This window comes from Rhodnius prolixus, unplaced genomic scaffold (assembly GCF_049639745.1).
Source record: "Rhodnius prolixus isolate KJV_2025 unplaced genomic scaffold, Rpr scaffold_4, whole genome shotgun sequence".
In the NCBI taxonomy this organism is placed as follows: domain Eukaryota; kingdom Metazoa; phylum Arthropoda; class Insecta; order Hemiptera; family Reduviidae; genus Rhodnius; species Rhodnius prolixus.
This window is the reverse complement of record NW_027411614.1, coordinates 42,545,048-42,558,562: the sequence shown is the minus strand read 5'-3', so window position 1 is coordinate 42,558,562 and position 13,515 is coordinate 42,545,048. Positions and strand designations below refer to the sequence as shown.

Sequence of the window (13,515 nt, the reverse complement as noted above, 5' to 3'; positions counted from 1 at the left end):
GTACCACACAGTTTCTTTTTTACGTAGGCTTTAACTTTTAGCAACCTCCAAATATATTTTATATTTCCTATTAATTAAAGCTAAATTTCTAATCGCCAGTTCTTTAACTAGGAAGTTTATTAAAAAGACAAAAAAATTGAATGTCAGTGGTAAATTTCATTAGCATGCTTATCATTTTACTTTATCTTACTAGATTAGAAAAGAATTGCGTTCATTTCCAATTTTGGAAATTGAGTTATCGCTGGCAATATTCGCTTTAAAGCGGCTGATTCCGAAAAAGTGGTTTTTAGAAAATGTCTAAATGTTTAGAAATTATTGTCTCCAAACTATACATTAGGTACTCCAAGAAAAATAATTTTTATTTAAATAATTTGTTTAGGTAAATTTTTTTTTAGGAGTTTTCAGAGGGTATATGGGGGTCATTTTGCTCCAAAGAGCCATTTCCTTATAATGTTCAGTTTCACTATCTGGCTAATGTTATTAATAATTAATTTTTGTTTTCTCAAATTCGGAGTTTGAACAGAACCTTGAGAATTGTGGCAAGAAAAACACATGTGAATGCTCTTACCTGATTAATTTATTAATTTTGTTAAAGTTTGATTTAATGATTTTACAATTTAGTAATGCGAAGTACTAAGATCTCCATTTTGTCTATTTCAAGTATTCTGTTGGTCAAACTTATTTAGCGAGCTAACGTGAAGCAGGAGAACTTTTGAAACATTTCTGGAATTGGTGTTAAGTGAATACCAAATTTGAGATTTTATCAGAATTATGTGAAGCTTACAAGGACATACAGTCACGATATTTAAACATTCTGTAGGTATCATTATTGCTAAAATTATTGTGAATATGTTTTCATTTATTGTAGAATCACGTGTCCATATTCCGTCCTTAATTTCTACCATACTATAAGACTTTTAAACTTTAAAAGCCAGCTAAATTGAACACATAAAAGCCAGAACAACCTAGTGTCTTGTTTGTTGTCGGTCTGTGTGTAGCTTTTAAACAAGTAGTCTCTTGTCTATCTCGAGTCTGTCTGTGTGTAGTTAGCGTTGGTGACAGTGCCCACGCCTAGAGTGTGCCTGCCTACTCACCTCCACCTCCTATCGTCGCAAACTGATCCCTTAAAAGGATTGTTAAATCTTTGGCATCATTACGTCATGTTAAGGATGTACAATGAAGTCAACCTTACCCGCCATCTCTATATAAATATTCACATCTTATATGCAACAGAATTACAGAAGAGAATCGATATATAAACACAGTCTCTTTAATATAGTCTTGTTTTTATCAACTTATGAATATTCTCATTTCATCCCCTTCTTTAAGGTCATTAATCTTATTTGTTTATTTTCAAAGTAATTAACATAATTATTTAGATCAGACATATTCTAAGAAACATATTAGCAAAAAGGTCAAGATAGTTAACCATATTTGGATCGTTATTTTGGTTTTTTGTTTAATTACAAGTAATTAATTAGTCACAACTAATTGGATTTCGTTTCGATTTCGTTCTAATTTAACTTTTAACACTTTCTCTTACTGTTTAAAATTGGTAAGAGCCAAGTGGACCTAAATAAAGTCTCTCAAAAATAAAAATAAAACATTTGGTCCAATTAAGAAGACAAATATATGTAAAGCCCACCATTATTTATTTAAATAGCGTAAACAAATAAAATCATTTTAACTGAAAATATTAATATCAGCTATTAACTGACCACGCATGACTTGTACATTTCGGCGACACATTGTATGTCAGCATTACATGCATATTTCAAAGTTAAAATAGAAATTAAAGCGTTTAGAGAGCTCCTTTATTGTGTTGGCGTTGTGTTATGGAATCGCGTTAGCATTGAGAAACTGAGGAAGAACGGCATAGTTCAGGTTAACAAAGTACAAGTTAGGTTCTAAAGGAGATTCCTAAAGTTATAACAGCATAATCTCCAAGCAAAGTGGAAAATTCTAAAAAGGAATTCATTTAATTAATTTTATGATTTGTGTTTTAAGATTTATAAAATTTCACTTTTGTACCCAAAGTGATTACTTGCTTGTGTAGCAAATGTAATCTTTTTTTTCTTTTTTTTTGAGAGACTGTCTGAAAAACGAGGCGTCGCTCTGAGCTTAAACTTTACAATCTTTATGGGTACACCGTGGGATCAAAGAAACCGGAATCCTTCAATCACGAATATCAATTTTTGAAGACCGAACTGCACTTTTTGAAAAAATTTTTGCGAATAGACAGACCTTATTGTGTGTCAGTAAAATGTTTTAATATGAAAGACCACATTTAAGTTAAACTTGTTATTGCATTTCGATACTATTTTCACTTCTGATACTGAGTTTATTCTTCAACCAAAAGGGTCGGTTATACTGAAACAATTTTTCAGTTTTTTGAAATTTTCTCAAAAATAGCTCCAACTTTTGTTTCCAAGGGCTTTTCGTGGGAATCTATAAGTTAACGAGAAAATAGTATGAATGATCTCAGCGAATTTTTTCAGTTAAATTCTTTTAAAACGCTTTAACTTCTGCTTGAAAAACTTTGTTTTTGGAAAATTAATTTTCTGATTTGTCACTTTCCTGAATTGCATCTTACTAATTATGCTACTTGAACATTTAATATGTCGCTAAAGAATAGACTTAGAAGACTGAATCGCTGGACTGAAAGTGTGCGACATTAAACAATTTCTTTCTATCTCTCTGGACATTGCCTACTCAAATAGGATTTATTGTTTTTTATTTGAAATTCTTTTAATGAAAATTTATTTTAATGAAGGAAGGAATCCCGTTAAAGGAAGTCAAGTTCCATAAAAATTCCTTTCATTTTTGCGGACCTAAATTGAAACAAACCTGAAGTTTTAAGAAAATCTTGAGAATTGTGTGGTTGGATGTGTTAAGAGTAATTTTTTTAGTTGAGAGTTGTACAAAAATTTGGACCTATCAACTTCTGCCTAGGAAATTTCTCTACCACAGTGCTATCTGTTGACACATTAGAGAACTAATGTCAGTTGCCTACCCTTTAAAACTTTACGGAATTTAGGATATATATTGCAACAAAACTAGAAAAAAATACATATAAGTTTATAAATATAAATCTAAACATTTTGTACTATATCTTCTTAGGATATCGTTCATCAAGATCAGAGTAACAAGTTGTTGTAGCATTGATAACTGGCTTAGGAAATTTGTCTTCTGCCATTAAATCTTCTATTGGTTTTTCTGCAGCATTTTTTATAGCTACCTGAAATTTTTTTATAATAAGTAAGAAAATGGGTAAATTCAGCAATTAGTAGAGAATATGCGGTCAATATCATCACATATTTTAATTTTTTTCTGCAATCGTTTAAATAAATTTAGCCATGATTAAACCATGATTACTAAAATTTTGTAAAGCTATTTTTTTGGGTTTAATTACGCAAGTTCTCATTGTATCTGGAATTCAAGCATTAAAAACCATGTCTAGAGTTTCACAATTGACATTTTATCCCCGAAGATTTGTAACACTTATTTGAATAACTTTTCAGATTTCTGATTCACCCTGTATATTAATTTTTACTCTTTTTTAAACACCAACTTGTTTTTCTATTCTTTAAATTAGCTTAATCCTTCAGAAAATTTGTTTAATCTTAGAACATTTATTTTCTAAATTATTGAAATTATTGCAGAAAAAGAACAATTAATATTGAACACTTAATATTGAAGTTAGTGTTCTCCCTTCCTAGACCAGTTACCAAATCCCTAAGCGCTCGTGTGGGCAAACCTGAACTTGGAAGTAATAACTAAATTTCCCCACTTTTGTATTTAAAAAAAATAATAATAATAATACCTCTTCCACTTTTTTAAAGAGATTGATGAAGTTTTCACCGGCCAACATTTTCAGATCTTTTGCATTCCATGATTTAGATCCGTTTAACGAATTCATCGTTAACAATCTGTCGAACAGTACCCCAAATTTTGTTGGATCATCTAAATCGTTTGGGTACCTAGAAATCAAATTACAAATTTATTACATTTTGTACAATTATAAATTTAGGAAACAAGAGGCAACTTGTTGGAGTTGAACACTGCTAACTATGTATATTCTAAATCAGAACTGTTGAATTTTTTTTTTCTCTTTGTCTAACTTTCTGACAGTCGGTCGTCAGATTAGCCAGCTAGAGAAACAGAAACAAGTCAAATTCTTTACATCAAACTGATTCATTTACCTCTGACAGTAGGTACAAGTCCGAAACGGTCAGGGATTAAAAAAAAAAAAAAAATCGTTCTACAACGAATAAAATCCAGCATTGCAGACCTAACCACATACTTTAACAGTTCATTAGAACTTTGACCTACTAGTTATAAGGCCCCTTTAAGACAAAAAACGTATTCGCGTAGAATGTTGAATTTAGAGGAATTCTGTAAAAGCTGTTTTAACTAAAAATACCATTTAATTGCAGTCAAACGTATATAGTATTCAAGCACAACTGTTCTTTTTTGTGAAATTATAAATTTTCACAAAATTTAGTAGCGTGTGAGAAATGGTTTAACTTCAGAGATCAAAAATTACTAAACTACTTACTTTCCATCTTTATCGCCGAAATCTGCTCCAATTCCTATATTAGTAACGTCTAGCAGTTCCCTCAATTTATTTAAATGTACTGGGCAAAAAAGAAGTAACAAACTGTTAACTCAATGTTAAAGCAATATTAAATATATAAATAGTTGTACATATGTACTTAAAAGTTGTATGTAAGAATATATAAAGTTAGCGTTACCTATAACTTCATGAATAGTACAGTTTTTCGTGTTTCCGCACACCTGTTTTTGGTCTAAGGACAACATTAGTAAACCTCCATTTTGTTTCTAAAACAAATTGAGTAAATGAAACGTGTACTTATGTATTTTTCAAGTGAGTAAAATTGTGTGTGTTTTTTATTTTAAAATTAACAATGACACGAGAGTTAAATATATTTGCATAACTGCATTAAATTGGGTCATAGTAGAATAGACGTGATTTCAGTTAACCTACTCAATTTCTTGTGATAATGTTAAAGAAAATGATTATTTAATTATATATTTAAATTCTTTACGCGCTCGTACTCCTAGTAAGCGGAAGTAACACGATCGTGTCAAATTTTTATTAAAGTGTCCGGAATTTAGTATTTAAAAAAATATTACAGCGGGCTTCACTTTCTGTAGAAGAACTATCGTTAGTTATAAAAAGTACATCTATAGTCTCCACTATTGATTGAATAATTGTTACATTATTTTAAGGTTGAAAAAGAAAAATTGTTGAAATAAGTATACTTTAAATTGTTACTAAATCAATAAACCAGATTGTTTTACAGGCCGCGTTAAAAAGATAACCAGCTTTTACTGATGTCTCTGTATCTTTGAAGATTGCAAAAGGAAAAGTAAATTTTTAGTAAATTTACTCAACTTAGTAAAATTTGAGTAGTAAAGTGGCTTTGTTCCAGCCACCGTTACATTTTCTTTTTTTCAATTATGGCATTTTTATTAGCATTAAAGGCTTATATCTCATTAGACAAAGTTAGCAGTGCATTACCAATTTAGCTAGTACTTCTTTGTCCACATTATTGACATTGTCCGCCACTTCTTTACTTCCACTTCGACTCAATAGTACAGATATGTTGTTCGTAGTGGCGGCTGTCAGTATATCTAATTGTGTTGCCTTAATTGCTCCCGAAATGTCTATTATCATACCCAGTCGGCTCATTTCCTTTATTATCGTCTGAAAAATTTTGAGAAATGTTGTTAAAAAATGCTTATATAAGTAATAATAATAATAAAAATTAAATAATGTTAAGAAGTACAGTACAGTAAGTAGTACAGAGGCAAAGCTTTGTTAGTTTTTTTGGATAAGCTGTATTCGTGGTGAAACTATAATTTTATGTAAGTAAAACTTCTAAGGAAATCCTCTGAATATCGGACTTCCATGTACTGTGAATCATATCTATCTATTTGTTAGATAATATCCTGATTTTATCCGTTATAGTAACATGTTTTTTGTATAAACTGAGAACACTTACGAGTAAATATATCCTAGGTTACACGAATTTTATTTCACAATCTTTACAAAAATATTTTGCCGTTCATACATATTCACATATCCAGTAACCTCCATCGTTAGGTCAGTTCTAGGTGATTGTGAGACAGAAACATGAAGTTAAATTCTCTATACCAAACTGATTAATCTGATGATGTTGGCACGCAACCGGTCAGTATTACAAAATTACTGATTGCTGCAACTCAAAAAAATTAGCGAAATGCCAGGAATACGTAGGAAAAACTTTTGATGATAACGTGGAAATTTTACTTTAAGAATCGAGTGGATCTTTTAGTAGTAATATTTTTTTAATGAGCGAACATAGTTTCCTTCAGCTGTTTGTGCTCAGTTCCCCAAGAGTTATATAAAAATTGTAATAAATGTGCGATGCACGATCATCTGTCTGTCTATGAAACTGTCTATGAACATGAACACTCTACAAAGTATAAAGTTTAATATTATTTTATGATGAAAACATTTAATTTAATGGATGGTTTTTCAAGTTTAATTATTTCTGGTTCACTCATTATTTAAATATTGTAAAATCGACTGAATCTACCTTTCCAAAATCTTCTAAAGTTGTATTCGTGTGGTTAGCATTTGTATTGTAGACACTCTTGCTCCTGTGAAATAGTTAATTTATTAGTAAGGATTAATCCCTATAAATTAGTGATATAATTCTTTTTTTTAAAAAAAAAACCTACCAAACTCACCAGGGATTGTCACAGTTGCCAGTGATAGCAAGTATCCGTACTCCTAAATTGTAATAAGTTCTTAAAATAGAAAGTTTGGCATCCAAAGTATAACCACCATCTACTCTTAATATGCTACCTAACTTCTTTAAATTTTTTGCCTTGTTTATGTCTGAAACGTCATCAGATAAAATTTTTTTTATTTTAATGCCGGAAAATAGATTTCTTGAAGTTTAATTTTTTTTTAAAAATATTTCATTTTTATGATTTTTTACCTGCTGATTTAGTGATTAAGCTAAAATTTCCATTCAGTTGGATTATTCGGGTCAACAAATCAATTTGGTCTAAAGTTTGTGAAACAGCATCATGGTACTGTGATTTTACACAATCGCTTGCACCCAAGTCCCATACCTGGAATTTGTATTCAGTGTTATTGTCAATAATAAAACTATCAAGCTGGTGCAACAAATTGCATGAGCATCAATACTTCACGATAAAACGTAATGTCACTTATCTTATTTATTTTATTTTTTTAATTATAGTTATGGTATTTACAATTAGGCTCCATCGTGCCGAGTTCAGACACATATTGCTAGGACAAAACTAATGGGGTGGTTTACCACTAAATCCTATCGCTGTTTATTAAAGCAAATATTTAGATATGTCAAGAGATATTCCAAGACCAAATCCACCTTGATCTAAAAGATCTATTTTGGCTTTCTTAAAAATGAGGACCTCTTTAGAATAAAATTTGTAGTAAATTGAAAGTTATTGTTTGTGACAATGAGATTGGGGTTTACCTACATAAATATTTGCAGCATTGCAATTTCCTCGGCCAGCTGTGCACTGCGAACAACATAGATCTCGTTTATCATCTCTGAATTAAAATTTGAGGGAGAGTATACAATCCGTCGCACGAGGTCTCTAGAGAAGTTCTGGGAAGAGACGAGGGCCTACAGTCAAGGATTACCACTGTCAGGGACGCTTTTCCCTTTTAATGCCTTCCCTAGCTGTTTTGTAGATGGCCATATCCAATCCTCAACTACATAGGTCAAAAGGTAATATTAATGATTACCTCTTGAAACTAGTGAACAAGTCATCAAATTGTGACTCAGTTATTCTGCTGTTATGGGTTGAGGTACCTAAGGAAGAATTGCCTTGAGGCATCTAGGAGAAGAAGGGGGATTGGATTTCCCCCAGTTCCTTATTGCGCGAGTTAGAAGTTTGGGCTAAAGTTGGCAGCCATTCGAAGAAAGTTTTCCTTTTCTGGCTTTATTCCAACTGCGTATTTATGAACTACGCAGTTTTGAACACATCTAAGAACACAAGATTGCAGTAATTCCACTTTTTTTGATAAAACAAAAATTTGAACTTTAAGAATTCAACCTGAGCAGCGACTTTTCCCTGTAGCAGTTCACTTATTGTAGCGTGTCCTGGTGCAATCAGCTTATCCAAATCCTGGCCATTTATTAAATTTCGATAATTCTTTTTTATTAAATCAGACATAGAATTGCCACTAAAAAAAGTAAGGAAAATTATTAAATAATTAACAACAAAGAATAAACACTTTTGAGGCGTCGTTAAGTACGAAAAAAATTAAATTTGAAGTTTCTTAAATAGCAAAAAAAGTTTTGACATATTTAAACATCAAAGCGAAGCACTTTAACGCAATGCATCGTAGCTTTGTACATGGCCATCTGTTTCTAATTAAACGACTATTGATGCGCCTTAATTGTGTTGAAATAAAACTACTGGATGAATAAGTTTCTTCACTTACCCCAGTACAAATGGATGATTTTTTATTACATCGCTTCCTTTTGGTTCAGCAGGTGTACTTGTCCTTTGTACAGATACGGCAATTATTATAATTATAATAATAACTACAATGATTACACCGCCAAAAGTCAATGCTTTCTTCTTGTTTAATGGTGTGGTCAGACCTGTAAATTGCAACAAAAAAAAAAGTTACTGCTTTTAATTTAGCATATATAGCAGGATTTTAGCATGAAAGTTAAAACAAATAATTCAGAAATTGTGCTTAAATAATTAATCATAAATACCAATACCAATAAATAAAGGGTAAGGCTGGTTTATTAAACTTCAATATTAAACCGCTTAAAAGAAAACAATAAAATGTATGTGCTGTGCGCGTTTTCTTACGTTTAAAAAAATAAAATACAGTTTGAAAATAATTGGACAATAATGTTTATGTTTACAATTAACTTATAGATTAACTGAAATCTGAATTCAAATGGCAGTGGCTATGAGTGCGGACTAGTAAGTGCGCGTTTTTTACTTTATACTTGTTGGTAACATATAAAGAGCAAAGTAGTAAGTATTTAAGTATCCACCTCTAACCCTCTACTCCTTAAGTTTTGGTAGTTGGACGTTAAGCCCCGTCAGGAACAAAAAAAAAAACGCTTATTTAGACTACTTTATTTTAAAGTTTTTTATCCATTTTTTATAAAAGCAGACTCACACACCTACATCGCTTCCTCTCGCTCTCTCTCCTTCTAATGTTCTATAATTGATCGACGTTCTTTCATAACCTCTGAAGTCTTTCGCCCACAGTTTTTCAGGAGACCAAAAACTTTTCCATTAACAATTTATATTACTTATTAAGACAGTAATTCATTAAAGTTGATTGTTAAATGGTATAATTAGAAAAAAATAATAATAAATCTCAAATTGATAAATTTTTGGCTTTATGAGGTTTCGAAAGAATATATTGTAGATGGAGTTATTTTACAATAAATGCTTCTCTAATCTATATTCAAACAAAAACTGTACGAAGGAACTAAATAATTATCAATTCATTATTTATTGCTATTATTTAATATTTTTTCAAACATTCGTCATATTGTTTTTACACGTGGCGCACTTTAACTCAATCATATGGATGGCGAGGATGGAGGAAGGTTATAAAATTACAAAACTTATTGCAATTTTTACTTTTTCTCATGTCTGCCACTTCAAGAGTAGAAATTTGGCAAAACTTGTGAAGGAAAGACATCTGGGTTTCAACACTCAAAATTTATTGACCTAAAGTACAACTTTTCAAAATGGATTTTCCAGGAAAACTGCTTAAACGAGTTTCTTTATCTAGAAATACAAGAGGCCAACATTTATTTCCAAATATATTTGGAAAAGAAGATATTTTAGTTGCGCAGTAGTGGGAGGGTAACTTCTTTAGGTATATTCAATTAAACAATTCAGTATAAAATAAAATGGTAAAACTAACGTTCATGAAAAACTCCAAGTTTGAAGAAATTTGGCAAAATAAAATCTACAAAATTGAAGCAAGAGAAAATGCTTTACCATTTTTTTTATTTAATTTATTTGAATCGCACATATTTATTGTGAAAAATTGAAAAACCAGGTACATCCACAAACTAAAGATTTCTCATTTTAATACTGTTTAAAATACTAACTGTTAACTATCAAGGTAGAAACTAAATTTTGAAACACAGTTCAAGATAAAATCAATCACAAAAAAAAAAAAAATGTCATTAATTGTAAATTTTACAGAAATGCACTTACATTCTCTAAAGTTCCCCCTAATTGATGAACAAAAATCATTACAAAAATTCATATTGTTAATATTGTAAAATGACACTGATAACGATGATAATGAGGGCGCGACAATACTAAACTAAATCTACTCCACCTATCTTATCTATGCCACCTTATCTAACACTCTAAAATTAAAATTTATTAATATTGTACAGACCCGAATTCACCTGGAACACTACCTTACAACATAATTATTATTATTATAACAAAAATGTGAACGAATAAGCAGTGCTAAAGATGGGGAAAATACTTAGGGAATACCTATTATTTACTTCACAGAGTAAAAATTAATGTAGAAATTGTAAGAAATGCTATTGAAGTAGTACCTAAACACGATGTACCATGTACCTCAATTACGAATTACACATCAGGACCTATCTCCTATATAATATTAAACATTGCATTTATTCCCTAAAATTTTAAACATGAAGAAAATGAATTAACCAAAAGTGCAGCGAGATTGTGAGCAGTGAATCTAACTAGACAATTTACTTCCCTGCATCCACATATTAATTTGTGATAATCTCATTCAAGTACTTACAAAAGAGCTAAACTTCAGTATAAATTTGTACTATTAGACAAATTTGAAGTTAAAATTGTAAAATTTCAATAAGACAAGTAAGTATACAGGCAAACACATAAAAAAAGCAGAGTAAAATAATGCGATTGCTTAAGTCTTGAAAATGGCCACCTAGGCCGAAAAGCAGTCGCTGATTCAACCTGGAGTGGGTCACTCACAAGATTTTATCCTACTCTAGTTTTTACTGTAATAAATAATAAGGCATATTAACTGTAAGGGTTTCTTCTAACTTAGTTTTTCAAATTTTACTTCTTTTCTATTCTCTTACTCTGGTTTATGTTCTAAAACTAGCTATTAGTTTTATTATCTTAATCTGTAAATTTTCATAAAAAAATTTTTTTATGTTTTAAATAAAGAGAACAGGTAAAGCCTGCAGTAACCAGATTCAAACTACCTCTGTTTGGATAGTTGATACTAAAACACTAAACATGTTTCAGATTTAGTGTATAAGGACTTCTGAAAGGACTACTAAGTGGCTACCAAAAGATGGTGAATACTCACAAAAACGTGCACTTATGTAACTATATTACTTTACTACTGGCAACGTTGTTGGCTGACAGAAATGTTGGAGGCCGAAAAAATGTCGGAAGTTTCTAGCAAATAGTGGAGAGAAAAATTACAAATGAAGCAACAAACAGTAAGATATTAATTTTCTCAAAGTAGTTAAAATAGATTTGTAGTAATATACCCATACATCGTTCTTCTACGCAGCGGTTACAGTTTTGTCTTGTAAATTTTCTTAAAACCACAAATTTGTGCGTGATCGGGCTGTAGCAACAAGATATTGGCTAAAATTTATTATTGGGCCTTTATTTTAGTTTCTCCTAGTATTACTATCTATATTCGAAGTTATTCATTGGTCAAAAAAGGGATAGTCAAATAGCCACTTCCGCGAAACTATTAGTATTCGATCGGATACATTATAGATGTAATATAGACCCTTATATCGTATACCCTATCTAAATAGATGTATACAACTAATTCAAATTTAAATACATCATCTAGAAACATCATCTTCCACTAAAATAGCAATTTCGAAAATGTAATACGATCGTAATATTTCCTTTTACTAGGCCTTAGAGAAAATTCTGTAGCCGTAGCAGCAGTACCTGTAACAGCAGTTGCAGTAGAAGCAACAAAAGAAGTCGTAGCACTACCAGCTTTGGCAGCAACAGCTGTTGCAGATGAAGAAACATTTGCAGCAACAGTAGCAGTTGCAGAAGAAGAAGCATTAGCATCAGTAGCTGACATTATTTACAGGAGCAATAGTAGTCGCATTACTAGCTATAGTTGCAATAGCAGCAGCTGCTTTTCCAACTTATTCTCATTTAATTATACTAATTTTGAAAATAACTAGTTGCAGTAGCAGCAGTTGCAATTGAAGCAGTAGCATCAGGAGTAGCAGCCTCGGTGACTGTAGCTGAGAAGCTGTTGCAGTAGCTATAGAAGCGATTACGGTAGCAGTTGCAGTAGCTGTAGCAGCAGTTTCAGTGCAGTAGCAGGAGTAGCAGCCTCAGTGATAGTGGCTGTAGAAGCTATCATAGTAGCTGTAGTAGCTGTGGCGGTTGCATAGCAGGAGTAGCAGCCCCAGTGTCTGTAGCTGTAGAAGCTGTTACAGTAGCTGTAGCAGCAGTAGCAATAGCTGTAAAAGAAGTTACAGCAGTAGTAGTAGCAGTAAAAATCGCAGCGAGTTGCTACAACAGTTTCTGTAGTAGTTTTCGCTGTAGCTGGAGCAGCAGTAGCAGCTTTAGCAGTTGCAGCAGTAGCAGTAGATGTAGCAGCAGTTCATGTAGCAGCAGTTGATGTACCAGCAGTAGCAGCTTGGCAGTTGCAGCAGAAAGAGTAATAGTAGCTGTATCAACAGTGAAAGCCTTCCAGCAATTACAGAAGCAGTTGAAGACGTCACTGTATTGTAACTGGAGAAGCACTTGGTGAAGCAGCAGCAGAGGTAGTAATAGAAGTTTGAAGTAGCAGAGCTGCAGTTTGTGTGTGTGTGTGAGTACTCGTATGTGTGGGTTTGCTGTTGGGCCAGAGCGTGCCATTACAATCGTCTTCTGACCAACTAGAACTTTATAACTCTCGCAATGTGTCGATTGAAATATCCAGCTGAATTATAGTATAGAAAGTTTCTCACTGCAGCCAGGTGAAAAAGTTGATAACATATGAGTTTTTCTGCCGAATAATGATGGTTTTGAGGAGCGTTTAGCTCAGTTGGTAATGCACTAAATTCTCGTGTTCGAGAGCCCAGCTTGCTGCCCAAGATTTAATGTTCCTAGGATTCTATTACATCCCTCGGTTCGTTGTAGATAGAAAGCACTGCTGATCCTCAGTCTGTGAAAAAGGTTTTGGGTCCCAGTGACCTCAGACGTCTTTTAAAAAGCGAGTTCAGAAGCGTAAGAATGATTTTACACTAATAACTCTCTATTGTTTTTGTGACAATTAAAACTTACTATAATCAGCTGTAAAATATACATTTTCTTCGGCCAGTTATATTTATTCTTGCATTTGTGATTATAAATTCTATGAAAAAATGTTAGAACTAGTAAACTAGTTTTCCTACATTTTTAATAGAATCATTTTAAATTGAATAAGAACTAGTATATTTAACTAGTATACTAGTAGTT

At 31.9% G+C, this 13,515-nt stretch overlaps 1 protein-coding gene and 1 long non-coding RNA gene across 4 annotated transcripts in view; one reads left to right on the top strand and one right to left on the bottom strand.

Annotated features, from left to right (window-relative positions):
* Window positions 1–13,396, top strand: part of LOC141456523 (uncharacterized) — a 37,395-nt gene extending 23,999 nt beyond the window's left edge. For all 3 annotated transcript variants that reach the window (XR_012459818.1, XR_012459819.1, XR_012459820.1), the window contains 2 exons: window positions 11,329–11,528; window positions 11,965–13,396. This is a non-coding gene — a long non-coding RNA (uncharacterized lncRNA). The remainder of the gene's footprint in view (window positions 1–11,328; window positions 11,529–11,964) is intronic.
* On the bottom strand, window positions 3,064–10,418 carry LOC141456522 (dipeptidase 3-like). The gene is made up of 11 exons (XM_074132629.1): window positions 10,279–10,418; window positions 8,516–8,678; window positions 8,125–8,254; window positions 7,014–7,149; window positions 6,760–6,910; window positions 6,606–6,669; window positions 5,546–5,731; window positions 4,755–4,842; window positions 4,559–4,637; window positions 3,824–3,980; window positions 3,064–3,238 (listed from the first exon to the last, which is right to left on the bottom strand). Exons 1-11 carry the CDS (start codon window positions 10,328–10,330, stop codon window positions 3,107–3,109), a joined length of 1,338 nt encoding a protein of 445 aa, XP_073988730.1. The 5' UTR covers window positions 10,331–10,418; the 3' UTR covers window positions 3,064–3,106.
* Window positions 13,397–13,515: the final 119 nt, after the last annotated feature.